General features: G+C 50.7%; 1 protein-coding gene across 1 annotated transcript; it reads left to right on the top strand.

Moving 5' to 3' along the window:
* Positions 1 to 1,368: 1,368 nt before the first annotated feature.
* On the top strand, positions 1,369 to 24,981 carry RHBDL1 (rhomboid like 1). The gene is made up of 8 exons (XM_054993486.1): positions 1,369 to 1,593; positions 11,602 to 11,760; positions 15,856 to 16,080; positions 16,929 to 17,077; positions 18,007 to 18,119; positions 21,903 to 22,003; positions 22,887 to 22,947; positions 23,040 to 24,981. The coding sequence occupies exons 1-8, from the start codon at positions 1,555 to 1,557 to the stop codon at positions 23,309 to 23,311; spliced, it is 1,119 nt and encodes a 372-aa protein (XP_054849461.1). The 5' UTR covers positions 1,369 to 1,554; the 3' UTR covers positions 23,312 to 24,981.
* Positions 24,982 to 27,057: the final 2,076 nt, after the last annotated feature.

A 27,057-nucleotide genomic window follows, 5' to 3' on the forward strand; every position in this document is an offset into this window, starting at 1 on the left:
CAGGACTAGGATTACAGAACTGCAAAGCAATGCAAACAAAAACAGTCTCTGATACACCATAATGCAAAAAGCGGGTTACAAAGTTAGAAGGCAATGCAGTAAAGGCAAGAACGTGCAGTAAAGGCAAAAACGTGCAGTAAAGGCAAAAACGTGCAGTAAGCATGGCCACAGACTACAGTTCCATTTGCTTACAAAATATGTGCTTCTCGTGCAGTTGTGAAAGTCAGTGGAACTCTGCTTGGAGGAACTGCTAGCTGTCGGCAACCCAGGCTCCCCCAAATTACACTGCCTTTCAAGATGGGACACAGGCATCACTCACTCTGTTGGTATGTATAACATACCTTATGTACAGAAATCAGAATCATTCATGAATATTGAGAACTGGTGACAGGCCAAAGAACGAAGTATGTTGTGGAAATTCCTGGTTCAAATCTCACTATTTATCTAATACATTTTTATCCATCCCTTCCTCTACTTTTAGCTTCATAACAAACCTTTGTGGTCCAAGATCATCCACTGAGCCCCTGACACTGTTACCACTATGCAACACTGTCTCTCTTCCATTAGTTGTGGGGCAAGCCAGAAAGGTGGCTATGTTCTCTCTTTGCAGCAGGAGTCTAAAGGTACCTTAAAAACTCACACCTTGTTAGCCTTTCAGGTGTCCCTATACTCCTGCTTGTTCCAGAAAAGCGACTGCCCTCTGTACCCCCTTTATGCCTGCAACCTGCACTGTCCGGCACCTATCCAGGACCCCGCTGAGATGCCTAGAAGCATGCATCTCATGAAGAGGAGCCTGCCTGGGGTAGGGGTTCAAACGCTCTGCTGCCTGGCCTGGCTGCAGTTGCCAGGTTCCAGATGGGGCCTGGAGTCTTCCCAGGATTGCAGCTGCTCTCCAGGCTGCATGTTATCAGTTCCCCCGGAGAAAAGGCGGCTTCAGAAGGCAAACACCACCGATTCTAAATCAAATTCACCCTGCCACAGGCGCCGTCCCCAAATCTGCAGACATTTTTCTGGCTGGAGTTGGCAACCTTACCTGGGACCAGTCCAGCCGCCTCTTCCTTACGGGGCCGGCTCGCCTCGGTGACTGCGGGAATGGACGCGCGACGGCTGAGCCACAGCCGGCTCCGCAGCCGCGCGCGCCCCTAAGGGGCTCCGCCAAGAGTTCCGCGCCCGCGTCGGCCGCGCTTCGGCCCCGCTGCGGCGCCTCTGCCCGCGCCCGGCCTCCCCCCGGGGGTCTCGCGCGCCGCGGCAGGCGGGAGGCGGGAGGCGGAGCGGGCCCCCCCCCCCCGCCTCCCTCTCGTCGCCCTCCCGCCGCTGCTGCTGCCCCACCGGCGCCTCTCCGCGCGCGGCTCCGCCAGAGGGGGCTGGAGCGCCGCAGCGGGTGCGCCGGGCGCCCGTCGCCAGAGAGAGGCAGCGCCGCCCGCCTCGCCTCTCGCCTCGCTCCTGCGCAACGCCCAGCCCGGCGCCTCCGTCCCGCGCCTCGCCTCGCCCGGCCCGGCTCGAGGGGCGGCCGCGCTCGCCCGCTCCCGCTCCGCCGCCCCGGCCGGCAGGTATATGGAGAGGAGCTCGCTGCTGCAGCTCATCCAGGAGCAGGTGAGCGGGGGGGGCGAGGGGGGCGCCGACCGCCGACCAGGTTGCGCCGGGGCCGGGGCCGGAGCACGTGCGGAGCCGGGCCGGAGCTTGGCAGGTCGGGGCAGGCGCGGAGGGGCCGGGGGCGCTGGGCCAGGCGGGTCCCGCCTTACACTGGCCAGGGGCCCCAGGCTGCGCTCCCGGGCCTGGCCAGGCGGGGGTCCCCGGAGCGCGGCGCATCCGCTCCATCCGCCCGCCGTGGCCTCCGGAGCGCCCCCAGGGCTGGGCCTCGGGGCGGGCAGACCGCCCTGCTTCCCGGGGGCTTGCGGGGCGCCCGTCGCCCTCCCCCATTCTTCACTGTTCCTTACGCTCGAATGCGGAGACGGAAAACGGGCACGGCAGGCGTGGATGCCCCGACGCCCGGCGGATGGGACGAGGCCGCCGGAGAACCAAGGCGGCGCTGCTGCCGCCTGCCTGCCCCTGGCCGTGCTCGAGGGCTTCAGAGGCGCCTTAGCAGCGGCTGCTCGGGGCTGGCAGAGACGCCCTTGGGGGCAGGCGCCCGGAGAGGGACCCATTTGCCGAGTTCTCTGGGTAGCCTGGGAGGGATTGGCGACCTCCGCGGCGTGTCTTGTTGTCAGAGCAACCCCATCTCTGCAGGATCTGCTCTCATTTCTGACGGGAAAGAAGATGCAGCGGTGCTGGCTGTGAACAGCAACCCTTTCTACGGGCCATCGTCACAACAACCCTGCAAGGAAGTTCAGGCTAACAGAGAGTGACTGGTCTCCAGGCTCTTAATGAGCTTCTTGCCAAAGTAGTAAAAAGTCCAGCAGCACCTTTAAGACTAACCAACTCTGACGATGCACCTGACGAAGACAGCGGTGACTCTCGAAAGCTTATGCCTCAATAAAATTGGTTAGTTTTAAAGGTGCTACTGAACTTTTTACTATTTTGCAAGTACAGATGAACATGGCTAACTCCTCTGGCTCTTTTGCCCGAGTGGAGATCTGAACCCAGGCCTCCACAGCATGAAGAAGAGAAGAGGGGCTCGTGGAATCTGGAGAGCTTAAATTCCATCTCTGCCAGAGATGTCTTAGGTGGTCGTCTTTTGCAGAAGTCTTGAATTCTCACCCTCAGGAAGAGGCGGTGTCAGAGCCCCCCGAAGCACAGAGATGGGGCCTTCTCTGCTGCTCCCCACCTCTTGAGCTGATGAGGTGTCTGTTGGAAAGGGGGGGGGTATTAGCCTGCAAAGTGCTGCTGCATCCTGCAGGCTGATTGTCTCAGCAGTTGGAGGGTCAGAGGAAAAGCCCCTTGCCAGTTCTTGTTGCCGGGTTTCCTGAGTCTGTTGTGGTTCTGGAGCGTTACTCTAGTTGGCACTGGAAACAGAGAATACAACCAGTGGTGTTTTCCTTCTCCTACGGCAAGCGTCTGTTAAATTGCGGGTGATTTCAGGCTTCCTTCTGGGTCTACAAAAACAGGCACCAATCTGGAGGTTTTGATTCTGTGCCCATTGATTGAAACCCAGCTGAGGAAGGGGTTAAAAGGCTGACCAGCCCAGCCATTCTTTGCTTGCCTGACAACCCTGGCTAAAATATTTGGTGCATTTCTGAAACTTTTGCAGAAGAGATGACTCTGCGGCCTGGCTTGGCCTGCTTGCAGGAGTAATCTAGAGCCCACTTGCTTTGCGGGCCTCTCCTCGTGCCATGCTGCGTTCTCTTGTGTCGTGCCTTAGTTTGGATTGTGCTGGTGGGAGAACTGGTGGGCAGAGTGCTTTGTGGTCCTTTCCTAAATAACGGTGATGTGAGCAAATGTGTCCATGCACCATCTACGTTTGTGCAAGGTGCTTGCGGACTCCGGCGTGCGAGAGAAAAAGGGCTCCGATGTAGATCACACAACACATTGAGAGGAATGATCCACCAGTGAATTCTGGCACAGGAACATGCTTGGTGGTACATGGATTGATCAATCTTGTGTGAGCATGTTTGTGTCTGTGCGTTACTTGATGTGTTTGTGTGTCTGTGCTGGGGTGGAAGGCCCAGAGGAAAGAGCAGCTGGCAGTGAAAGTGGAAGCTGACTAGCTTTATAATGTGCTGACCTAAATAATCCACACGAACGGCTTCTAGTATCCCTTATTGACTTCCCAAGGGAGAGGCAAAAATCAGCTGTTTGGAGTCGTGGGGCTTCAGTTGTCATAATGCTGGAATTTACTGTGTATTAGATGCATTATGGTAGCTGGAAGGCAAGAAAACTTCCCCACCCAAATAAGAATGCCAAGGCTAGGCATAGACTCTGGAGTGTTGGTATTCACATCTCAGATAACTATATGCCCAAGAGCTCACAAGTCTTTAATGTTTTATTCCAGTCTATATGTCCCATTATTCCATCCATAACAGGGCCTACCAGCTTATTTAGAATGTATTTGAACATCCAGCTGCCTAGAATAATCTGCTAGGAGCCGGCTGCTTTTCCCATCAGCAAACTGTGTGCTGGGGAAAGTTGCATTGGGTAAAATTCTCCCTTCAAATGCACACCTGGTTTCAGCCTGAATCTGGCGTGCTCGAGTGGGGAAGACGGCAGGAGCAGCAGACACCCCCTCTCAACGAGGAATATCTGCTTTATTTGTGGCAGGGCTCTGAGGTTTTCGAAAGTCATAGCAAGGATTCAGCAGGTGAAAACGTGGCACAGCGATGCGAGGGTGGGCAGGCCCTGCTCCTGCCCATTGAATTACACAGCTAATGAGAAGAAATTATTTATTCTATCCTGTCCTTGTCTTAAAGCCACTCATTCATTTGGGAGCAATGACTGGAGCCAGGACTGAGCTACCATACTGGGGTAGGGGAATTTTAGCACTTAAGGTGCAGCTCTCTCTATTTTACCTCCCTGCCACTTTGATGGGGGAAGCAGGGCCAGTAGAGAATATCGCATGCACTGCTTGTTGAATAGAAAGCCCCCTGCCAATCTCTTGTTAGCTGTGATCTGGATACAACACAGGTGCAGTATGTCTACTGCTCTTACTTCTCCATCATTGGACTAACAACTGCTTCGGAGGGATGATTTCTATCACTAGCAGACCGCCAGCATGATGTGAGAGTTGGGGCTGGTAGTAGGGAGGCCGGGGTTCAAATCCACACTTAGCCATGAAGGCAAACGGGGCCATGCTGAGCGGTCCCGGGTGGAGGTAAAGCTGCCACATATGCCGCCCTGAGCTCCTTGTTGAAGGGCAGGATTAAAATGTATGGATAGATAAATCAGGGAATTGGAGTGAGGGGGAGGTGAGATAACCTGTCCCCCACCCCCTTTGTCCTAGTTCGAGTCGGGCTGTCCTGCAGCAGCTTTTGAAGTGTGGGTTGCATGTCAGCCAGTTGGAAAGTGGGCGATTCTTGCCTCTCGCACAACTACCCCCAGCTCTCCCCATGCTGTTCCTAAGGGCCCCCTTTCCCCCAGAAGCAGCAGGGATGGGGGAGGCAAGCATACTTGAGGTGAATCGCTGGTTGAGATGGTGGTGCCGGCAGGAGCGCTTTGGGTTCTGGGACCATGGGATAGGTTTTCTTAGAGAAGGCCTTCTAGCACATGATGGGCTTCACCTCTCAAGGGCAGGGAAGAAAACGTTTGGAACGAACCTGGAGAACTTCGTCAGGAGAGCTTTAAACTGATGCCGCAAGGGGCAGGGGACGATCGACATGGTGACTTCAATGATGATGTGAACACAGTGGGGACCCACCTGGGTAGGAAAGGTCAAACAAAGGTACAAGGCTACAAGTGTCTATATACCAATGCCCAAAGTATGGGCAATAAGAAAGAAGAGCTTGAGCTTCTATTGCAAACAGAGGGCTATGACATAGTAGGAATTACTGAGACTTGGTGGGATGATTCCCATGACTGGAATGTGCTAGTGGATGGGTATGAGCTGTTCAAGAAAAACCGGAAGAGTAGAAGAAGAGGTGGAGTGGCGTTGTATGTGAGGAGAGGGCTTGATTGTCAGCAAGTCCTGGACAATGTGGTTGACAGCCCGGTGGAAAGTATATGGGGAGGAAGGACAAAGGGTATTGTTGTTGGAGTCTGCTACAGACCACCCGACCAGCGAGAAGAAATGGATGCTGCCCTCTCTGAACAAATTGGCAGAGTATCCAGACATCAGAACCTTGTAATTATGGGTGACTTCAACTTCCCCGATGTGTGCTGGGAGACAGGCTCAGCAAAGCGTCATGAATCACACAATTTCCTGACCTGCCTGGCTGATAACTTCCTTTTTCAAAAGGTGGAGGAAGCTACAAGGGGTTCGGCCATACTAGACTTGATATTAACCAACAGGGAAGAATTGGTAGATGAGATGAAGGTGGTGGGGACCTTAGGGGGAAGTGACCATGTCCTTCTTGAATTCCAGTTGCTGTGGGGGGCCAAGGAAGTTCGTAGCCAGACTCGTAGGTTAGATTTTCGTAGGGCCAACTTCGATGAACTCAGAGGCTTGATGAGAGTCATTCCATGGGGGATTGTGCTGGAAGGAAAAGGAGCGAGTGAAGGGTGGGACATTCTCAAACACGAGCTTTTGCAAGCTCAAGCCTTCACTATCCCAGCAAGACGGAAACATGGTAAGGGCTCCAAGAAACCGATGTGGATGCACAGAGAGCTCCAGAATAAGCTAAGGGAGAAAAAGGAAATGTTCAGGAAATGGAGAGAAGGACAGACCTCTAAAGAGGAGTATATGAGAGTTACTAGGTACTGCAGATCAGCCATCAGAGAGGCCAAAGCTCAGTACGAGCTGGGTCTGGCCAGGAGGGCTCGCTACAACAAGAAAAACTTCTACAGATATGTGAGAAGCAAACGCAAGGTAAAAGAGACAATTGGACGGCTGTTGGGAGTAGATGGAGAAACTCTGATGCAGGACAGAGAAAAAGCAGACAGGCTTAATGACTTTTTTGCCTCTGTTTTCTCCCTGAAGAACTCAGGCACATCGAGAGATAGTAGAAAATGTGGCAGGACACCTGAGTGGCTAATTGACATTGACAGAGAGGTAGTGGAGAGGCATGTGGCTGCACTGGATGAATACAAATCCCCTGGGCCGGATGGGGTGCACCCAAGAGTGCTGAAGGAACTTTCCAGAGAACTTGCAGAACCCCTGTCCATCATCTTCAAGGCCTCCTGGAGGACTGGGGATGTGCCACAAGATTGGAGAAGAGCGAATGTTATCCCAATCTTTAAGAAAGGGAGGAAGGATGACCCGGGAAACTACAGGCCAGTCAGTCTGACTTCTGTTGCTGGGAAGATATTAGAACAGATTTTAAAGGGATCAATCTGTAAGCATCTGAAGGACTGCTCAGTGATCCGGGGAAGTCAGCATGGTTTTGTTCCTAACAGATTCTGCCAGACCAACCTGGTTTCCTTCTTTGATCGAGTGACCAGCTTGCTGGATCGGGGGAACTCTGTTGACGTGATTTATCTGGATTTCAGTAAGGCTTTTGATAAGGTCCCCCATGACATTCTGATGGGCAAACTGGAAGACTGTGGAGTAGACTATAGGACAGTTCGGTGGATAGGGAACTGGTTGGAGGACCGCACTCAAAGAGTGGTGGTCAACGGCGTTTCATCAGATTGGAGGGAGGTGTCCAGTGGGGTGCCACAGGGCTCGGTTTTGGGCCCGGTAGTTTTCAATATTTTTATCAGTGATCTGGATGAAGGAGTGGAAGGGCTGCTCATTAAATTTGCTGATGATACCAAATTGGGAGGGGTAGCAAACACCCAAGAAGATAGAATTAAAATTCAACAAGACCTGAATACTCTGGAGAAGTGGGCAGCTGTGAATAGGATGCAATTCAACAAAGACAAGTGCACAGTATTACATCTGGGCCACAAAAATGAGAAGCACAAATACTGGATGGGGGATACACTTCTGGGCAGTAGTATATGTGAAAGGGATCTTGGGGTAAGAGTGGACTGTAAACTAAATATGAGCAGTCAGTGTGATGCGGTGGCAAAAAAGGCTAATTCAGTCCTGGGTTGTATCAAAGGGGTCATAGCATCGAAATCGCAGGAGGTCATAGCCCCTCTCTATACTGCCTTGGTCAGGCCGCACCTGGAGTACTGTGTGCAGTTCTGGAGGCCTCACTTCAAAAAGGATGTGGACAAAATCGAGAGGGTGCAGAGGAGAGCGACGAGGATGATCAGGGGTCTGGAGACTGAGCCCTACGAGGAAAGGCTGAGGGCCTTGGGAATGTTTAGTTTGGAGATAAGGAGGTTGAGGGGGGACATGATTGCTCTCTTTAAATATTTGAAAGGCTGTCATTTGGAGGAGGGCAGGGAGCTGTTCCAGTTGGCAGCAGAGGGTAGGACGCGAAGCAATGGGCTAAAACTACATGCACAAAGGTACCGACTGGATATTAGGAAAAACTTTTTCACCGTCAGAGTAGTTCAAAAGTGGGATCAGCTGCCTAGGGAGGTGGTGAGCTCCCCCTCACTGACAGTTTTCAAGAAGAGGCTGGACGAATATTTGTCAGAGATGCTTTAGGCTGATCCTGCACTGGGCAGGGGGTTGGACTAGATGGTCTGTATGGCCCCTTCCAACTCTATGATTCTATGATTCTAAGTCTCGTTTGGTCAATGAAAAAACTCTCCATTGGCAGAAATGACCTCTGGAGATGATGGATCACCAAACATCATGTGCCATTTTGGCCCAAATTCTCTTGTCTGGGTCCTGATGAGGTTTCCATACACATGGCTTCAGTCAGGGCTGTATTCATAAGGCTGAAGTCTAGGGGCCCCACAGGGACTAGGGGCCCATCATTTTTTTTCGCTGAGGTCACCTGCGCCCTAGGGCTCCGATGGTTAAAGGCACTTTGCACTCCGTGCCATAGCAATATGCGTAACTATATATATATGCGTGCGTGTGTACATACTCTCTCATAAGTATACTCATAAGTACATACATCTCTCATAAGTACATACATACTCTCATAAGTATACTATATTTATTTATTTATTTATTTATTTATTTATTTATTTATTTATTTATTTATTTATATACATTACTTTAATGCCATATTGCTTACCAGTTCCTTTTTCTCCATATGCCTATTCCAGTATTCAGGTGAGAGTAATAAAAGATGGGAGCGTGTGAATAGAATTCTTCTGGAGACCCTCAGAATGGATACAGGGCTGTGAGCTGCCGTCTGGTACCTACCATACCAGGGAAAGGCTGTCAGCTGTAGTGGGGTGAAGGACTGAAGTGCTGGAGGGGGCCCCTGATATACCTGAGAGCCCAGGGGCCTGGGCTTGGCTCCAGCTGTGCAACTGCCATCAGTCTCTCATCGACCGTCCGCATGAGTTCTTCTCTTTAAGTTCTCCGTGACACGTGCAGCATCTGCCAGCAACAGTAGGGAGATTTTAGCAGTTGCCTAGTTGCAGCCTGGAAACATTAAGTTTTCCTTGGAAGAGTTCTAAGGCTGTGGAAAATACAGGGGCTGTGCCTGCCCCTGTCTTTCCATCGATCTCATCGTCCACCACCCCTCTTTTCTCCCAGCTGCTGTGGATAGTAGGATTCCAAAGGACAACACAACCCTCTGGGGGTGGCAGCTTGGCAATGGCCCGGAGGAACGGGAAATGTACATTGTTCTGGAGGCTGAAAAAAGCTATAGAGAGAAAAGGAACAGAATTGTTGCAGGCAAGATGGGGAGGGTCGGTCCAGGATTGAGCCCTTCTGCTCTTGTAGACCCAGTAGATCGGAACTGAGGCCCTCAAAGGTTGTATCCACACCTTTGGAATTTTGAGAAAGGGGAGTGGGTGCCACCACCACGTGGCTGCCATTCGAGGCAGGGCCAGTCACGAACTGGTCATCACAGCTCAATTGAGAAACGTGGGGGGGTTTCAAGGCTGTGATAGGGGCAGCTCTTTCCAAACCGTGCTCCCCGAAGTCCCAACGGAGATGCCTCCTGAACGACAGCGAGGAGTGAAGCAAAAGCTTTTTGCTTTGGGGAAGGGGGTATTCCGGAGAAGAAGCACGGGGGCAACAGGAGATGTGTGGGCGGGCATTGTGTTGCCCTCTGGGGCTGAGTCAGGAGGGAAAAAAGAACTCTCTGCCACTAGACCTTGTGCTGCGTTGAGGCACAGGAGAAGTGGACATGGCTTTGTCGTAAGGGCAGGGCGCACCAAGTGGGGCATGTAAGCAGTTGTTTGTGACATGAGGCTGGTTTATGAGGTAGAACAAGCATTTGTTCCTCACTTGAAGTGAGCTAATTCTGTTTGTGCACGTGAATTAAACTCTGTGCCTCTGTTCTTAACAACAACAACAACATTTGATGTATATACCGCCCTTCAGGATGACTTAGTACCCACTCAGAGTGGTTTATAAAGTATGTTATTATTACCCCCACGACAATAATCCCCCTGTGAGGTGGGTGGGGCTGAGAGAGCTCCCAGAAGCTGTGACTGGCCCAGAGTCACCCAAGCTGGCTTCGAGTGGAGGAGTGGGGAATCAAACCCGGTTCTCCAGATTAGAGTCCTACTGCTGTTAACCACTACACCAAAGGCTCTCTTGCACTTCTCACGGCTAATCTCTGGGCATAAACCTGACTTTCTGAACTTGCAGCCACTAGGCATGTGATGAATACCTGGCAATATTTTGCAAACGTATTTCTCTTCTTTCTCCACCTCCACCATTCTCCATCCTGCCTGTTCCACAAGGACATTGTCAGCTGGTTCTGCATGTATTTCCCTGGAGGGATAAAATGACAGAGACAATATGATTTGTAGAATAATTTTTTTTACCAGCTCTGCCGCACGCCTCAGACCTTGGGCCATCACAAGCCCTGGGTAGGCCTATTGCATTTGCAGGGTGCTGCTCTTTCTCTTTCTTACCATCCTTTCATCTGGGTTTATTTTGGGTGTGCACTCCTGGGTTATTTGTGCGTGTTTTATTTAAACGCACGTACAAAATAATTCCTCCAAGCTACTCATGGCTCGGCTTCTCTGTGGACTGAAAAAGGTCCAGAAAGAGGAATGCAGAGCCTGTTACCTTGTTAATCACTGCAAATCTGTGGACGGGGCTGTCACATTGATTAGTAGTGGTGCCTTTGGGAGGATACTGTGCCCCTAGACGGTGCCACATATATCGCTACAAAACCAAAAGGCCAAAATTCTTGTGCAGAGTTGAAGGGGAATCTGCTTTAGGCCTCAACATGAGGCAGTGTGGCTGATTTTAGGAAGGAAACAGGGCTTAACTGTGTAAGGAAGCTTCTCTTACATTAGCGAGCTGACAAGGGTGCAAATTAAGCAAATGGAAGAATGAAGGAGGGCAACTTCTTAACCTATAATAATACATCTGTCTATCTCCATGTTACATTTTCCTTTTCACCTGTCTTAATAGGGGGTCAGGACAGCTTACGTGGTGGCTCCCTCCCTATTCTGTCCTCACAACAACCCTGTAAGTTTGGTGAGGCAGAAATAAAGTGACAGGTCCCAGATAACCCAATGAGCTCTGTGATAGAGGTCTCCATGGTCCTACACCCTAATCACTACACCATGCTGTTTGGTCAGCTTTTAATCTGTGCTGTTTAGATCCTTTAAAGAGCAAGAGTCCAGTAACACCTATAAGACAAACAACATTTGTGGGAGGGTATGAGCTTTCGTGAGTCACAGCTCACCACTTCAGATACCCTACCACAAATTTTGTTAGTTTTATAGGCGCTACAAGACTCTTGTTCTTTGTTGCTTCTAAAGACAGACTAACACAGCTACCAGTCTTGATCTAGATCTATAAAGACATTCTCTGGAACTGGGTTGCCTTATTAAATACAGGATGGTAATGGGGGAGGGGGGAGTGTAAACTCCTACCTGGTCTCTCATCTCTGTATTTTAAAAGTTTACCAGTTGTAGGCTTGCAAGTATAATGATTGATTCTGAACCCTTTGCCCATTGCCTGATTCCGCACCCTTACCTGGAATAAGCTCAGCTGTGCCAAGTGCAGCACCTAATTCTAGCCTAACCCTAATTGATTGCCGCAAAAGCTTCTCTGCCTCCCGCCCTCATTCTTACTTGTTTTGGCAGCTTGATCCCGAAAACACTGGTTTCATTGGTGTGGAGACCTTTGCCAGCCTGGTGCACAGCCATGAGCTGCCTTTGGACCCTGCCAAGCTGGAGATGCTGGTGGCGTTGGCACAGAGCAACGACGAGGGACAGATATGCTATCAGGAGTTGGTAGACCTGGTCAGTGGCGTGAGTACCATTGGGCCACGCTGTGGCTGCATGAGAAGGCGGGCATTTCACACGGGCTCTGTGAAACTGAGCCCATGTCTCTCCAGGCTTGAGATCGCCAGTGGCATTGTGGGTGGGCGGGTCAAGGCCCCTTCAGCTGGGGTGCCTATGCTTTGGGGTTCCCCCCACCTTGAGGGGCTGTCTTACTACCCTTGCCGTCTGCCTGCAGGTGCCAGGTGGTTCTTGCATGCTTTGGACCTGCTGTAGCCAACGAGCTCATTTCACTGCTGTGCTGGTCTCAGTGTTTAGCATCCCGCTTGTTATTAAACAAGTTTGGGCTGTTTTGTTCCTTGTTTGTCTTTTAAAATTATCATTACAGTCAGCTGCTCTGAAGTCCCCCTTCCCTAGTGGGTTTGGAAAGTCTGGAGAAGAATGTTTTCATTAACAAAAGCCTTGAAGTGAAGACATGGGATGATTTATTGAACATTTCGAATATTTTCCATATGACTTTTCCAACTAGTGATCCCTCCAAGGGTCTGGTAGTACATGTTCCTTCTTCACTCCAGCACAGTAGGCTGTGGCTCAGTGGAAGAGCCTCTGCTCAACAGACGAGAAGGAACTGGGTTCAGTCACCAGCATCTCCACTTAAAGGACCACATAAGGATGGCACAAGAAAGACCCTGAAGAGCCATTGCCAGTCTGGTGTAGTGGTTAAGAGCGGCAGGACTCTAGTCTGGAGAGCTGGGTTTGATTCCCCACTCCTTCGCATGAAGCCAGCTGGGTGACCTTGGGTCAGTCACAGCTTCTCAGAGCTCTCTCAGCCCCACCCACCTCACAGGGTGATTGTTGTGGGGATAATAATAACATACTTTGTAAACCGCTCTGAGTGGGCATTAAATTGTCCTGAAGGGGGGTATATAAATCCAATGTTATTATTATTATTACTAACCTTAGTGGATCGAGGGTCTGATTCAATATAAGTCAGCTTCATATGTGCACAATTTCAGCCCTCCCTTCCATTGGCTGCCTTAAGAAGGCACGCACACATTTATTTGCAAAACTAATTAAAAATGTAGGAGCCGGTAAGATTTTCTTGAAGCCAAGTTGAAGGAGAAATCCACTTCCTGGTCTCCACGGGAGCAACCCAGGTTTGTACTGCCAGGCAGGGGGAGTTTCTATTTTAAAGGGTTTTTAAAAAAAAGAAAATGTAGCCTCAGGGATTACTTTATCAAGGAGGAAAAGGGCACAGGGAGAGAGGGAACCTTTAAGCCTTACAGCCCAGGTACCCATATTTATTTCCACAGTCGGGATAAAAGTAGCTCAGATGGAGATTTTCCAGTGAGAAAACAGCAAGGGAGGAAACTGTTGCGGCTGTCCTCCCACTCCATGCCATTCTCCTTGATACCTCAAAAAAACAAAAAACAGCCGTGAAAGACTAATTAAGTACAATAATATCCTACTATATAAAAGGCTAAGCGTGTTACAGACAACTCACTTCCTAACCTGGTGTGCCACCAGAGGGTGCTGCCGTGAAGACCAGGCGAGGCAGACCGTCCTTCCAGAGAGTGTGTCATGGCGGGAAGTCCAGGCTGGGATCAGGAGCAGAGCAGGCAGCAATGGCTGCAGCTGGGATCAGGAGCGGAGAAGGTGGCAATGCCCACTCCCCCCCGCCTTTACCCAGCTGGGGTCAGGAGCAGAGCAGGTGGCAATGCCCGCCCATGGACTTCACACAGCTGGGATAAGAAGCAGAGCAGGTGGCAATGCCATACCCCCTTCACCCACCTGGGATCAGGCACAGAGCAGGGGGAAATGCCTTTCCCCTGCCATCACCCAGGTGGGATCAGGCACAGAGCAGGTGGTGATGCCCACCTCCCGCCTTCACCCAGCTGGGATCAGGAGTGGAGCAGGGGGCAATGGGCACCCCCCTTCACCCAGCTGCAGTCAGAAATGCCCACCTCATGCCTTCACCCAGCTAGGATCAGGCATGGAGCAGGCAGCAATGCCTGCCCCTCTTTACCTGGCTGGGATCAGGCATGAAGCACGTGGCAATGACTGCCCCCCGCCTTCACCCAGCTGGGATCAGGAGCAGAGCCAGTGGCAATGCCCATCCCCCCACCTTCATCTAGCTGGGATCAGAAGTGCAGCAGGTGGCAATGCCCGCCCCCCCTTCACACAGCTGGAATCAGGAGCAGAGCAGATGGCAATGCCTGCCCACCACCTTCACCCAGATGGGATCAGGAGCAGAGCCGGTGGCAATGCCTGCCCACCACCTTCACCCAGATGGGATCAGGAGCAGAGCAGGTGGCAATGCCTGACCACCACCTTCACCCAGATGGGATCAGGAGCAGAGCCGGTGGCAATACCCACCCCTGCACCCAGCGAGGATATGGCATGGAGCAGCCAGTAATGCCCGCCCACCTAGCTGGGATCAGATGCAGAGCAGGTGGTAATGCTTCTGTTTGCAATCACAACAGGCAAGCTAGCAAATATCCTTCCTATTTCAGATTGCTTTTCTCATGGTAGTCACAAACACAATATAAAGAGAAGTCATGTCAGTTTCATACAGCAGCCTGGGTAGTTTTAAACATCTCCTGCAGGGAGGAAACAGTGGCAATTTTCCTCCTTCTCCATGCCGTTCTCCTTGATAAAGCAATCTTGGCAGGTAAATTTATAAAACCCGAGGTGGGTGGAAAGACTTGTTTAAATGCATAGGTGAGCCCACTGGTGCCACTGACCTTGATATTTGCACCTCACTGCTGCCGGCACACTCGGCTTCCTCTGACCACCGCTGGCACGCTCAGCTCTCTCTCTCTCTCTCTCTCTCTCACCATTGCCAGGTGCTCCCCTTGCTCCCCTAAATGTACTCGACAGCCAGAGGGAGCTGAGCATGCCAGCAGCGGCAAGAGAGAGTCGAGCAGACGAAACAAGACAACTTGCGGGAAACCAACACGCATCCTCCACGTGTCAGGTGTCTTGTCTAGTTCAGCTCTGACTCTCTAAATGCCGTACCATACTGGCTGCCAACTTTGCTGTGGTTTAGTGTGAGGTGTGTGTTGGCATGAACCATGGTGGGTGCTAAATCAGGGTTCCTTTCCTTACCTGTTGAAACCAGTTTGCAAACCTTGGTAAGAGATTGGGAGGGGAAGCGGATGGGTTTTGCAAACATTTGTGTGTTGAGTCTCTCAAATGAAGTGAGCCAATTGCCGTGGGTGGTCAATTTGCCTTTTGAAAAATGGGATTTCCAGGCAAAGCAGAGCGTGCTTTAAACAGTCTGCCACACTGGAGGAGATCAGAGATGGTTCTTTCCCAAACTCCTCCTCCTGTTTGTGTCATTTCATTGATTTCTTAAAACTGCTACATGCAACAGTAGCAACACGTCATAACAACAGTTTTAAGTTCAGATGACATCAACATTTGCTAAGCAACGTGCATGCACGGGAAAGGGGGAGATTTAAAGAGGGGGGGGGGAAATCCGGTTCCCATGGTTACGTCAGAGACGTTTCAGTTTTCAATCCCTATATCAGAAAATTATGTGGATCAGGGCCAGCAATTAAATTGGCTGTATTTTCATCCTTGTAGTTTTGGGTAGCTGTTCTGAATCCTGTAGGCCTACAATCGGTGAAAGAGTCTGCATGAAAATTTCTCTATGAACAGCATTTAAAAGTTGGCACATCTTTGCCCTGTATGGTTCTGGGTTTTTTTGTTTCCCACTCTTTTTCTGAAGAAGGAGGTCACATAGAATGGTGTGGAGAAATTAGCACTTTTGCCTGTCATACCAGAAATCTTGGAGGAGGGGAGAGTGACTCGATGACTCTTAAGGGCAGTAGATCCAGGATTGCAGCGACTTAACATGTAATTCTTTTATGGAGTACACTGGCATGACTGTAGTAGTTGGGTAGGTTGGGTAGCGGATGAATCTGAGAATAGTTAACATCTCTTACCTGTTCCAGAAGGGAAATCAAAAAAGCCTGGGCAGTTGGTAGATCAATCAAGACTGGGTCCCAGAGGTCTGAACTGCTAGTTCCAGGTTCAGAGAGCACACAGGCAGGTGGTGCGTGTTTTGCCACGGTCAGTTGGCTGCAGTCATGTCACGGTCTGTCTTTGCAGATCAGCAGCAAGAGGTCTAGCAGCTTCAAGCGAGCGATAGCCAATGGGCAGAGGGCACTGCCCCGCGATGGTCTCTTGGATGAGACTGGCCTGGGCTTCTACAAGCGCTTCGTGCGCTATGTGGCGTACGAGATCCTGCCCTGCGAGATGGACCGGCGGTGGTACTTCTATCAGCACCGCACCTGCCCCCCACCTGTGTTCATGGCCGTTGTCACACTGACCCAGGTAGGTGGGGAGTTGTCCTGTGGTTCCCCCAAACACAAGTGAGGGCATGTTGCACCCAGGGGAAGAAACAGGCAGGGGTTGTCGAAGGCTTTCACGGCCGGAGAACGATGGTTGTTGGGGTTATTTTCAGGGGTTATTTTCTAAAACCAGAGGTGTTCCAGCCTGGCTGTAAGTTTCAAGCTTGCTGCTGGCTGCTCCCTCTCCAGGACTTTTTTGAACTTAAAGTATTTTCAGCTGTCACTTGCTCTTCATGCAGATAGCTTCAGGTGGGTAGCTGGTTGGTCTATAGTAAAAAAGCAAGATTCGGGTCCAGTATCACCTTAAAGGTCAACTTGAAGGTGCTACTGGATCCGAATCTTGGTATTCATGAGGTTTTGCAACTCGAAGGACTATCATCACGGTGTTGTGTATTTGTGCTTTTAAAAAGATTTGTACATCATAGATCAGAATTCTGCAACCAAGTCTCTGGAAAATTCAGATTCTGCAACCTGTAGTAACCTTGTGCCAATTGGCTGTGCGTTTTCTGCTACATTGATCCATTTGCTGCTTTTGTTCATGGAGTGGAGCAACGTGCCTTGGAAGTGGGGCTTCAGTGCCTTCTAGTCCCTGGGAAATTGATTCAATAGGCCTTTGGACACTTAAGATGTCTGCAGGCATTGCCTATCTATTTCCAGGTGTATAAGCTTGAGGACTAGAAAATTGCTTTTCTAGTTCTTAGCAAACTGATTGTTGGAGCCGATATAATGTTTTTGCAGCACTTTTGGTCACAGGTGGAAGCTCTGCCTGGACACAGCCAGATGCTCTGGACCCTCTTCAGTCACCTTTTCCTTTCCTATTGTTGCCATTAGATCATTGTTTTCCTCTGCTACGGGGCCCGCCTGAACAAGTGGGTGTTGCAAACATACCATCCGGAGTACATGAAGAGTCCCCTGGTATATCACCCAGGACACCGAGCCCGTGCATGGCGATTTCTCACTTACATGTTTATGCATGTGGGGTAAGTACCAGCTGTGGTCTCTCTCCTGCTCCCATCTCACCTGCTTATAGGAGAGGAACTGGAGGCCAAATGGGGAAACGAATGAAGAAGAGGGGAGGGGGCATTGTTTGTGACTTGGTTCGTACAGGCAGTGCAGTCAGCAATAGCCACGCCTTGGATTGGGGGTGGGGGTGGGAACAGTTCTGCAAGAAGCTTATTGCGCTGATGCCAATTGGCTAGTGCTAGTGCCACCACCGACGTGCCCCCTTTCCAATCTGCTCGGATGCTTGTGATTCCTTTTATTTATTAATTTTTAATACTGGTGAAATGAAACAAGAATTATACATTAAGAACAGAGAGAACGGATGATCCTTCCAAAGAACTGCAGGAGTATTGATCAGGGAAACCCGGCACGTGTCTTTTCCTCCCCATCTGCAGATGAGCATAGCTGCGGTTTTCAACTAGCAGACTGTGATTCTTAGGCAGGATCTCCGGCCGACTGGCACAATTAACAAATATTCTCTCCATCTGAGAGTTCTTCTGTGGCAAAGCATGGGCTGTCATGGAATCATGAGGTTCTATAAAGGCATCCCTGTTTGGAGCAAGCCGTTTGCTTCCTTGTTTTTGCATCAGGATAGCGGGTAGGAGGAGTACCCCACTAGATAAAATTATTGCTGGAATGAAGGTCTGGGTGGTACATTGCATTTTGGTAAGCACAGCTGTGCTTCGAGAGTCAGGGAGCTAAAACCGAGGCAAGACCCAGTGAGGTTCACACCACTCGGAGGAAGAGGGAGACCTGCGAACTGCTGAGGCTCCTTTTGGGGAGACTTTTATTTTTACAGACAAAGATTTCTGGCTCTCCTGGTTCCTAGGCTAAGTGAATTGCACGTTTCCTGCCGCATCATGGGACTCTGGGATGTGAAGTTGCCTCCTTCCTTGTGATTCTCTAGGTTGGAACAGCTGGGGTTCAATGCCCTCCTGCAGCTGATGATTGGGATCCCCCTCGAAATGGTCCACGGCATCCTGCGCATCAGTTTTCTCTACCTGGCGGGAGTCCTGGCAGGTGAGATGTTTCCGCTTTAGCCCTGTCAGGGTGTTGCTCTTTCCAAGGCCACCAGACTCTTTGTAATTCGTGCTGTGTGTTATTTCAGAGTGGGGAGTGTGTACCAGAGTGCAGCTAATTCAGGGGGAACCGGGGGTCCCGTGTCATCTTAGAAGCTGTAAATTCGTTGTATTTTAGGATTGTTATGATTTTACTGTGATTTTACTTGTATTTATATTCAGATGTAGCCTGTCCTGAGCCCATTCACAGGGAGGGAAGGCTAGAAATTGAATGAATGAATGAATGAATGAATGAATGAATGAATGAATGAATGAATGAATGAATGATGACAATGACATGCAGAGACTCATGGGTCCAAGTTTTGATCCCTGTCAGGCTATGGAATCCCAGTTATCTAGAGTTCGTCTCCCCCCTTCTGCAAGAAGCACAAAGTTTCTTGATTCCAGAAGGTTTATTGAAAGACAATGCTCAGGATACAAGTATCCATATTCCAAGGACTAGGAAAGCCTTGGCTGAATGAAAGCTTTGTTGAGAATGACATACAAAATGAAAGTAACAACACTTCTAACACCCATTCCCAGCCTCCCCCCTTAGTCCTGTCTAGAAGGCCTGGGAAGGCGAGGACGTCAAGGTCGGCCGGAACGGGTTGATAAGAATTCTTCGCTCCCATGGATATATGCAGCCTGGGCAGCACCTGGGCCTGGAGGGAGAGAACTAAACAGCTACAGATCATAACATGAGAACATGGCGTAGCTTTGGCTTGAGAACTGACAGGCAAACTGACACTGTGACAGTCCCCTTGGTCCATGCAGCTCATGAAGGCCAGTGGGAGTTTATGACATCGTGTGGCTAGCTTCCAGTGATGAGCCTGGGATTGCACATGTGTGTGTTTGAGAGAGAGAGAGGCAGAGCGAAGCATCCTCGTGACGTGCACACTGGTCTCAGCATGGGTGTGATGGTGCCACGCGTGGGAACAGCCTGGTTTATGTCAGACTGTGGCTAGATAAGGCTCTTACTACAGGTTCCCCTTCAAAAGTAAACAAGAGTCCATTGTTTGAATAAGGAAACTTTACTGCAGAAAAGGTCCATTATAGTCCACTGTCCTGAATAGGAGACTCAGGATGGTACACGATCATTGTTACCAATGAAGAGCAAAGCATGAGGTACAGAGTAACAGTTACCCACTGAACCAGCCTCCCCCCACAGTTCTCAAAACAATATCTTTCAGTCTTGGGAAGTTGCTGTCTCTCAAGGCCAATGCTTGGTGGAACGGCGTTAGACAAAACAATCTCCTCCGGTGAGAAATCTGCCTGGGAAGTGGTGCACCTGTGGGAAAGCACTTAAACACTAGAAGCATTAGAAAAATGGAGTCAGTACAGTTTACATATACACTGGACCTGACAGTTTACACATGCAGCAGAATGGGGTGATAGAGAGGGGGCTGGGCCACTTCAGACCATGAGCGGGAGCTGCCATCTGAGCATGCTCCCTGGTATGAACAACTTCCTGCAGACAGGAGACCAGCCGAGGTAATAAAGGGAGAGGGTAGAACCAGATTCCTGCTGTGCTAGTTTTCAGCTTACGAGGAGCTTTTATATAAGAAGGAACTGAGAACAAACACTGTGGGTAGTGGATTCTGGCTTCTGTCACTTCGTTCTCTGGCATTGTTCTGCTGCTTGCCGTGACTTGCAAAAGAAGTAGCTAGGCTTCAAAATGCTTGCTGACTTTTTTTTAAAAAATGGTGCTTAATAAATCATTTTTGGGTCTGCTGGTTCCCTTGGTTTTGATTACTTGCAAATCGGGCCGCCCCATGGTTTGGAAAAGCGGCTCAGCGATCCTGGGAGCTTTACCATCTCTCCTGGCGACGATTCTTCCCACTCCTCCTCCTGACTCCTCCCTCCTGCTGTGTGCATGGTCCCCTCCGTAAAGTCCAGCATGACTGCAGAGTCCCACGTGGGCACACCCCAGACTTGGCAGCCTTTAAATTACAGTGCTTTGGAGCTGGCTTGCTGACGGCGGTGAAGGCAGTGGGTTTGCTGAGCCCCTGGGCAATTAGAGCAGCTGGCGGAATTACTCAGCCGTTGATTTCTTTGGAGAGGTGGGGAGTGCGGGAGAGAGGGCGGACGGTCCCTCGTCAGCCTGCGGCCTTCTCCCCTCCCATGAGCTGCTGGTTCAGCAGAGCACAGTGGGGAGAGAAACTCCTCGGGTCCACTGGCCTGCACCCGCTGCGTCCGTTCAGAAGGGCAGTCAATGGTTACCCCTTTCCAAACCAGGACCCAACTTGAACTGCCAGCATTTAGAGAGAGAGCATTTACAATGTGTGTGCAGAGGTCAGAGTTCATTTTGTTGGGGGTCTTCACAATACCTCTGCAAGGTAGGCCCACTATGTTTAGCCCAGTAAGGCAGATGGGGGTGGAGGCTGAAGGAGCAGAGCCCAAGACTTCCTGTTGAGTTCGTGGCTAAGAAGACATCTGATCCAAGGTCACCCCCCCTCCCCAGAATCATGGCTCAGCTATGCCTTGAGCAACAACAGGTAGCTCATGAGTTACCCTAGCCTGCTAGAAGACCCAGAAAGAAATAATGAAAAGATCTACCCTAGGCTTTTTTCTTAATTCCGAGGATTTTCTGTGTGTTGCTTAGCTGATAAAACATGAACTGGGAAGACCAATGGAAATCAAGGTGTTCCATCCATGCACTCCACCAATTCCAAGTGTGAAATCCAAATTTAATTCTTCACCTTGTGGGCATCTTTCTCCTGATCTCTTCTTGTGATCCAAACAAAATAGGATTTTAGAAAACAGGCTTTGAAACCAAGTGGTTTACCACTGGAAAAGGTTGTTTTTCTTGTTTTGGTTTCTTTTCTTAAGGGAAAGCAGCAAGAGGAAATGTCATAGGGACAATGCCTCAAATCACGAGTGTGTGCATGCGGCAGTCCTAGCCTGGCTTTTGGCCAAATGAGTCCCAAGTGATTCATAGGCCATACAAGCCGTAGAGTAAAAAGCAACAACTACACAGGCTTTTTGTTGAAACGTGCAGGGGCTGCTGCACTTGATCAAGTATTAAAAGAGAGCTCAGATGGCCCCACCCACAAAAGCCCTCTTGGAACGGGAGATCTTTCTTTTGTTCCTCTGGGGAAGGGGACTTGTAGAGGAGCAGAAAGGGCCAATTTTGGCGGGCATGAGGAGATGTGCCTGGAAGAGGAAGGTATGCATTTATTGGGTCCCTTGACTGCGGGGCGGGGTGGGGGGGGCGGAATTCAGAGGTCCTCTCAGAGCCAAGCTACAAGTGACGCCTGACACAGGTTGGACACTTGTCAGCTTCCTTCAAGTTCTGATGGGAAATGTAGGCATCCTGGTCTTGCAGCTGTAATGGAGAGCCAAGCTGTAAAACCAGGAGGCCTACATTTCCCATCAAATCTTTAGGTCAGCTGACAAGTGTCCAACCTGTGTAAGGTGTCACTTGTAGCTTGGCTCTCAGCCTCAGCTCTCTGGTCAGGATTCTCTTCTTGGTTGTTGAGGTTCAGTCGCTGGGCAACACATACACTGACCCCCAACACAAGCAATTCTGCTTACTTGTGGCAAGCTTTATGCAACCAGAAGTGGCCATTGTTCTTGATATACTATTATACAGTGGTTAGATTTCAAAACGCTAACCTTGCAGGCGCAGCCTTCTCACAAAAGGCCTTTTGGTGTGGCGCTTGCACATTGCAAGGAGGGCTGAAGGGCAGACCCCATCTGGGAGTGACTGGCGTTGGTCTCGCCGTTTTTGTCTCTTACTCTGCAGGCTCCTTGACTGTCTCCATCACAGACATGAGAGCACCTTTGGTCGGAGGCTCGGGGGGTGTCTATGCACTTTGCTCTGCTCACCTGGCCAATGTCGTCATGGTAAGAACTGTGGGGAACGTGGTGGGGTGGAGACATCAGGGTCCTGGCGAGGGCGGGGCGGGGGGCTTATCCATTCCATCTTCCATCCTCCCTTCCTCTGCGCAGCTCAGAGTGGCCTACAGACTTCCTTTCTGTCTCTGCCTTCATCCTCACAACATCCCTGTAAGGTTTGTTTGGACGAGAGCAACGGGCCAGTGGCCACCTGGGGAGGTGCACAGCAGAGGAGATATTTGGATCTCTGGTCTCCCTAACCCTCTGTGACACGTTTGTCAGTGGATCTGGCCTGATGGTGTCCAAATGGCAGACGCAGCTGGGCAGCTGTAGTATAAGATTCAAATGTGGCGGAAAACAGAATCCGCATCATCCATGATTCTGCCGGTGTCCAGAGGCACCTTGAATAGGACAGGCCACCACCTGTGTTCGAATGGTCAGAAGAGAAATCACATATAAATTTATTTATTTATTTACATACTTTATACCAGGCTTTTATCCCTGGTGGGGACCCGAGGCGGCTTATGTTCTTCTCCTCCATTTTATTCTCACAACAACCCTGGATGGTAGGTTAGGCTTAGCCTGAGTGATCCGCCAAACATCACCCAGCCAGCTTCTGGGGCAAAGGAGAGATTTGTACTTGGGTTCCCCCAATCCCAGCCCTCCACTCTAACTACTGCCCCATGCTAACAATCATGTTTGACCCAGAGTCATGTTTTATCCAGAAGCCACAGCTCTGTGATTCGAATGAGCTAACGGAGGGCTTTTGTTTCTTATGCTGGGAGGGCCCAAAGGTTCCAAGAGGGACTGGATCTGGGGAGAAGCATGCAGGTGGTAGGACAGCCCCTTGGCGGTAGGCAAATGTTTTTTCTTCTTCTCTCTGTTTCCGCAGAATTGGGCGGGGATGCGATGCCCATACAAGCTGCTCCGCATGGTCTTGGCACTGGTGTGTAGTAAGTATACATGTATGTTTTGGTTTTTAGACTGGGAACTTTGTGGGGGTTGCTGCACTTTCTCTCTTTCTTTATTGCTTTGCCCCTTGCAGTGAGTTCCGAGGTAGGCCGAGCCGTCTGGCTGCGCTTCTCCCCACCATTGCCTGCTTCAGGTCCACAGCCCAGCTTCATGGCGCACTTGGCAGGTGCGATTGTGGGCATCAGCATGGGCTTGACCATCCTCCGTAGCTACGAGGAAAATCTGCAGGACCAGTGCAGCTGGTGGGTGGTACTCCTGTCCTACGCCACCTTCTTGGTCTTCGCCGTCTTCTGGAACATCTTCGCCTATGACCTACTAGGGGCACAGATCCCGCCTCCCCCTTAGATGCGGTCCCCCAGTCCTCTCTGCAGCGCCCACCCTGGAAGTGCCAAAAAACCCCACAGGCGCCACAAGGATCAGCGTGGCGCCACAAGCACAGAAGCCCGGAAGAAATGCCACCGGCGTGCCTCCGATTCGGGCGGGGTGTTTTGGCCGGATGCTAAAATCGGACCGTGCGAGGCTTCTGCCGAGAAGCACAATAGCAGTGTGGATGCTCGGCGACCCAGATACAAACAGCGCCCCACTTCCCCCTCCCTTCAGATCCTCATATGCCCATCTTCACAATAGATGCTCAACTCCCCCCCCCCCAAAGATTCCCTAGCGAGTATATGCAGTTATGTTTCCTTATTGGCATGAGGATTCTGATCTTTTCTGTGATGTTGATGTTATCCCTCCTTCCATTTGAGGCTTAAATCAGAGCTGGGAGCTGCAGTCCACCACTAGTCGCCCAGACGAAGTCGTGGCTCAATTCGGACCTGCTTAGTTTCGGTGCTGGAGCTGCATCAGATGCCTTCAGGTCCCTCACTGGGCACCCTCTCGTGTTTGCACTTGAAATCCCTTTGCTCCTTGCTCTCTGCATTGGCTTGTCTCCTCTTCCATGGGCTCCAGGAGACCCGTAGAAGGAGGGTTGCCGTCAGCGTCGCTGTTCTGAGTGGTAACTGGAGAAGTGATGTGGGATGCAGGAAGTATTCTCTAACGAGTCAGAACCCTTTCCATCTAATCTCCCAGGCGCATCAGGGGCTGGTAGGGGGTTGTTCCTGAGGGAGGGGGGCAGGGCCAGTGTGCTAGTGCTCCTGAAGCATGCCCTTGCGTTGTGGTACTGAACCCCGAAACGATTTCCCATTTGAAGCCCTAAGTGCGAACTCTGCGGTATCAAAGCCATCCTCTTCCTTACCTTTCCCTTTCTGTTGCCCTCTCTCTGTTCTCTCTTCCCTTTTGGAAAAACTCGCGTTTGAGTCCATACAGTCCAGGCCCAAACTTGTGTGGTTCAAAAGCCTGCTTATTTGGTCAGAGGCGTGGCCAAGATCAGAGACGTCCCGTTATCTTGATTCCCAGAAAGGGCGGTGGGGGAGGGCAGTTTGGACATGAACTCCATTAGCTGAAGTGGTACATTTGTGCTTGGCTGTAGCACAGGAACCCAGTGAGGCCTGGAATGCTTTGGCCCTAATTTAAAGTATGAAGGAGGTGGCCTGCATTTCAGCCTTTGCCTAATCAATAAAGCCCCCAACTGCACCCAGGCTGTTTTGTCCAAAGGGGCTGGATATACTCTGCAGCCTACAGTTAGCTATCGTTGGAGGGAATTTCAAGATGGCTTAGAAGAGGGCCTGTGGACACAGCAAGGAGGTGACCATTTGGAAGTGAGGAAGGGCTGTCAGGTAGATTGTGGGTCTGTGGCATGAAGCTGAGAAGAGCTTGGCTCAGCAGTGGGTGAGCTCAGGCACGTGGCCCAAGAGTGCCGGGGGGCGGGTGTCACGGAATAGCAGGGCCTAGCAGTTCCCCTGTGTTCGGCCCTCTCTACTGACCCATCTGTTCAGGAGAGATGAAGCATATCAGCAAGGGCAAGTTTACCATAGTTTGAAGAGAGGGAGTATTCCTAGAAACAAATGTCCCATATGGATTTGAAATGTGCAGTGGCGGGGAGAACAGAAGTATGAATAAATATTTTGTGCACCATTTATCTTTTCTGCGTCTTCTCTCTTTCCCTTTTTTCCAGGGATGGCACACCCCTACGCCACTGTAGCTAGGACATCTCTCTGGGGCAGTGGTGTTCAAAGGGCTTCCAGGTTGTTTTGGAAAGTTTCCAAATGCCCACACTAAAAATAACAACATTCGATTTATATACTGCCCTTCAGGACCACTTAATGCCCACTCAGAGCGGTTTACAAAGTATGTTATTATCTCCACAACAAACACCCTGTGAGGTGGGTGAGGGTTGAGAGAGCAATCATAGAGTTGGAAGGGGCCATACAGACCATCTAGTCCAACCCCCGCCCAGTGCAGGATCAGCCTAAAGCACCTCTGACAAACAGAAGCTGTGACTGATCCAAGATCACCCAGTTGGCTTCAAGTTGAGGAGTGGGGAATCAAACGTGGCTCTCCAGATTAGAATTCCATGCTCTTAACCACTACACCAAACTAGCTCACTACTGCTTCCCTCATCCCAGACCCCTAAGATAGTGGGGAAGTAGGGCAAGACTGGACGCCAAACACGGTTTTCTGAATAACAGCTCAACCCTTTGCTCCATACTCCCTACAACACAGTACTCAGTAGGAGTGTGCACCCCCCAAAAATTCCCAAAGCAAGAAAATGATTCGTAACAACCTGAAACCCGAAGCGGCAAGCTGCTTCGGATTTGGGTATTTAAATTAGTTTGGTATGCTCCGTAAAGATTCTGCTGCAGCCAGCTGGGTGGTGGGGAAGGCCAGAGCTGCCGCCTCCACTGCCACAGCAGCCAGCTGGGCAGCAGGGAAAGCCTCCACCGCCGCACCACCACCACAGTGGCCAGCGGGAAGGCCCAGGTAAATGGGATGGTGGGAACTTGGTGGAGTGGTTGGGTAAGTGGGGTGGTGGGAACTTCAGCTGGCCTGTGGGGTGGGAGATTCCCCTGCGGGCCAGCTGAAGCCCGGGAAGGGCTCCAAAGCTTCCCGAAGTGACCCAAATCGCTTCAGGAACCTTTGATTTGGGATTTCCGAATTGGGGCCAGATTCAGAAATCCCAAATCTTTACAGATTGAGTCTGATTCGGACTCAAATGAGAAACCCAAAGCACACGCGCATAGTATCCAGTGGTGAAATCTGGCTTTGCCTGTGGCTGTGCTTATGGGGGTCCAGCTGGGCCTGCCTTCTCTGCCCTCCCTGTAGTTTGGTTCTCGCAACACTCTCATGCCTGTTCCGTTCTCATGGAGAGATTATGGTGAAATAATGCCAAGAAAGCAGATGGAAGAGGCCTTCCCAGATGCTACCATGCAGGGCACGGGGGTGGGAATTGCATGGCGGGGCTTAATTCTAATTGTCACTCCTGAGCAAGGGGATTATTGGCCTCTTTCTGGGATGCTTGTCCACCACAGGTAGGAAAAGAGGAGGATTCTGCAGTAGTAGAAATGAGTCGAAGCTGGGGCATCCTCACTTCTAGTGCTGCCTGTGTCTCTTGGGTATCATTCCTCAGGTGCTGTGACTCACTGGCTTGATTGATGTGGGGAGAGTTGCCTTAAAAGTATAGTTTTGAAGGGTGTGTGTGTGTGTGACTTGTCCTGGGGTTTTGGCATATGACTAGCTGTGCCTTGCAGCAGGGGATTTCCTCCTAGACCAAACAGCTGAGAGAAGATGCAAAATAGAAGAGAAGCACACATCAAGAAGCAACAAAGAGCTTTGGCGGGACACTGAAAATGGAGACTTGATTTCAGGTACAGTTTACATGTTTGCTGCTTAGGAAAGACTGCAGATGTGATTGTCTTAAAGCTGACGGTTGAAATCCTGTGCAATGAAGAATGCAGCTTAAAATCCCCATTGTACTGGAAGCAAGCCCCTCCCCTTGTGGTTAAGAGTTTTGTCTGTAAATAATAACACAAGTGTTTGGAAGTTTTGGACTGGGGGGGGGGCTGTGGCTTTAGGAGGGTTTTTGTTGCAAATGAGACACCCACACAGTGTCACTCCTCGCGGAGAGAGTTGTGTGCCACTGTGTGTGGGTGGAAGGGTGTATAGCTTGCATCCTCCTCCCTCCCTCTGTGTGTGTGTGTTGCGTGCCCGTGGGT

This window comes from Eublepharis macularius, chromosome 12, assembly GCF_028583425.1.
Source record: "Eublepharis macularius isolate TG4126 chromosome 12, MPM_Emac_v1.0, whole genome shotgun sequence".
In the NCBI taxonomy this organism is placed as follows: Eukaryota; Metazoa; Chordata; class Lepidosauria; order Squamata; family Eublepharidae; genus Eublepharis; species Eublepharis macularius.

Excerpts from the sequence above, each read along its gene's own strand:
- RHBDL1 (XM_054993486.1), top strand. The coding sequence starts at position 1,555 with ATGGAGAGGAGCTCGCTGCTGCAGCTCATCCAGGAGCAG. Across the intron at positions 11,761-15,855 it reads ATCAGGAGTTGGTAGACCTG|ATCAGCAGCAAGAGGTCTAG; the intron begins GTCAGTGGCGTG and ends CTGTCTTTGCAG. Across the intron at positions 17,078-18,006 it reads TACATGTTTATGCATGTGGG|GTTGGAACAGCTGGGGTTCA; the intron begins GTAAGTACCAGC and ends GTGATTCTCTAG.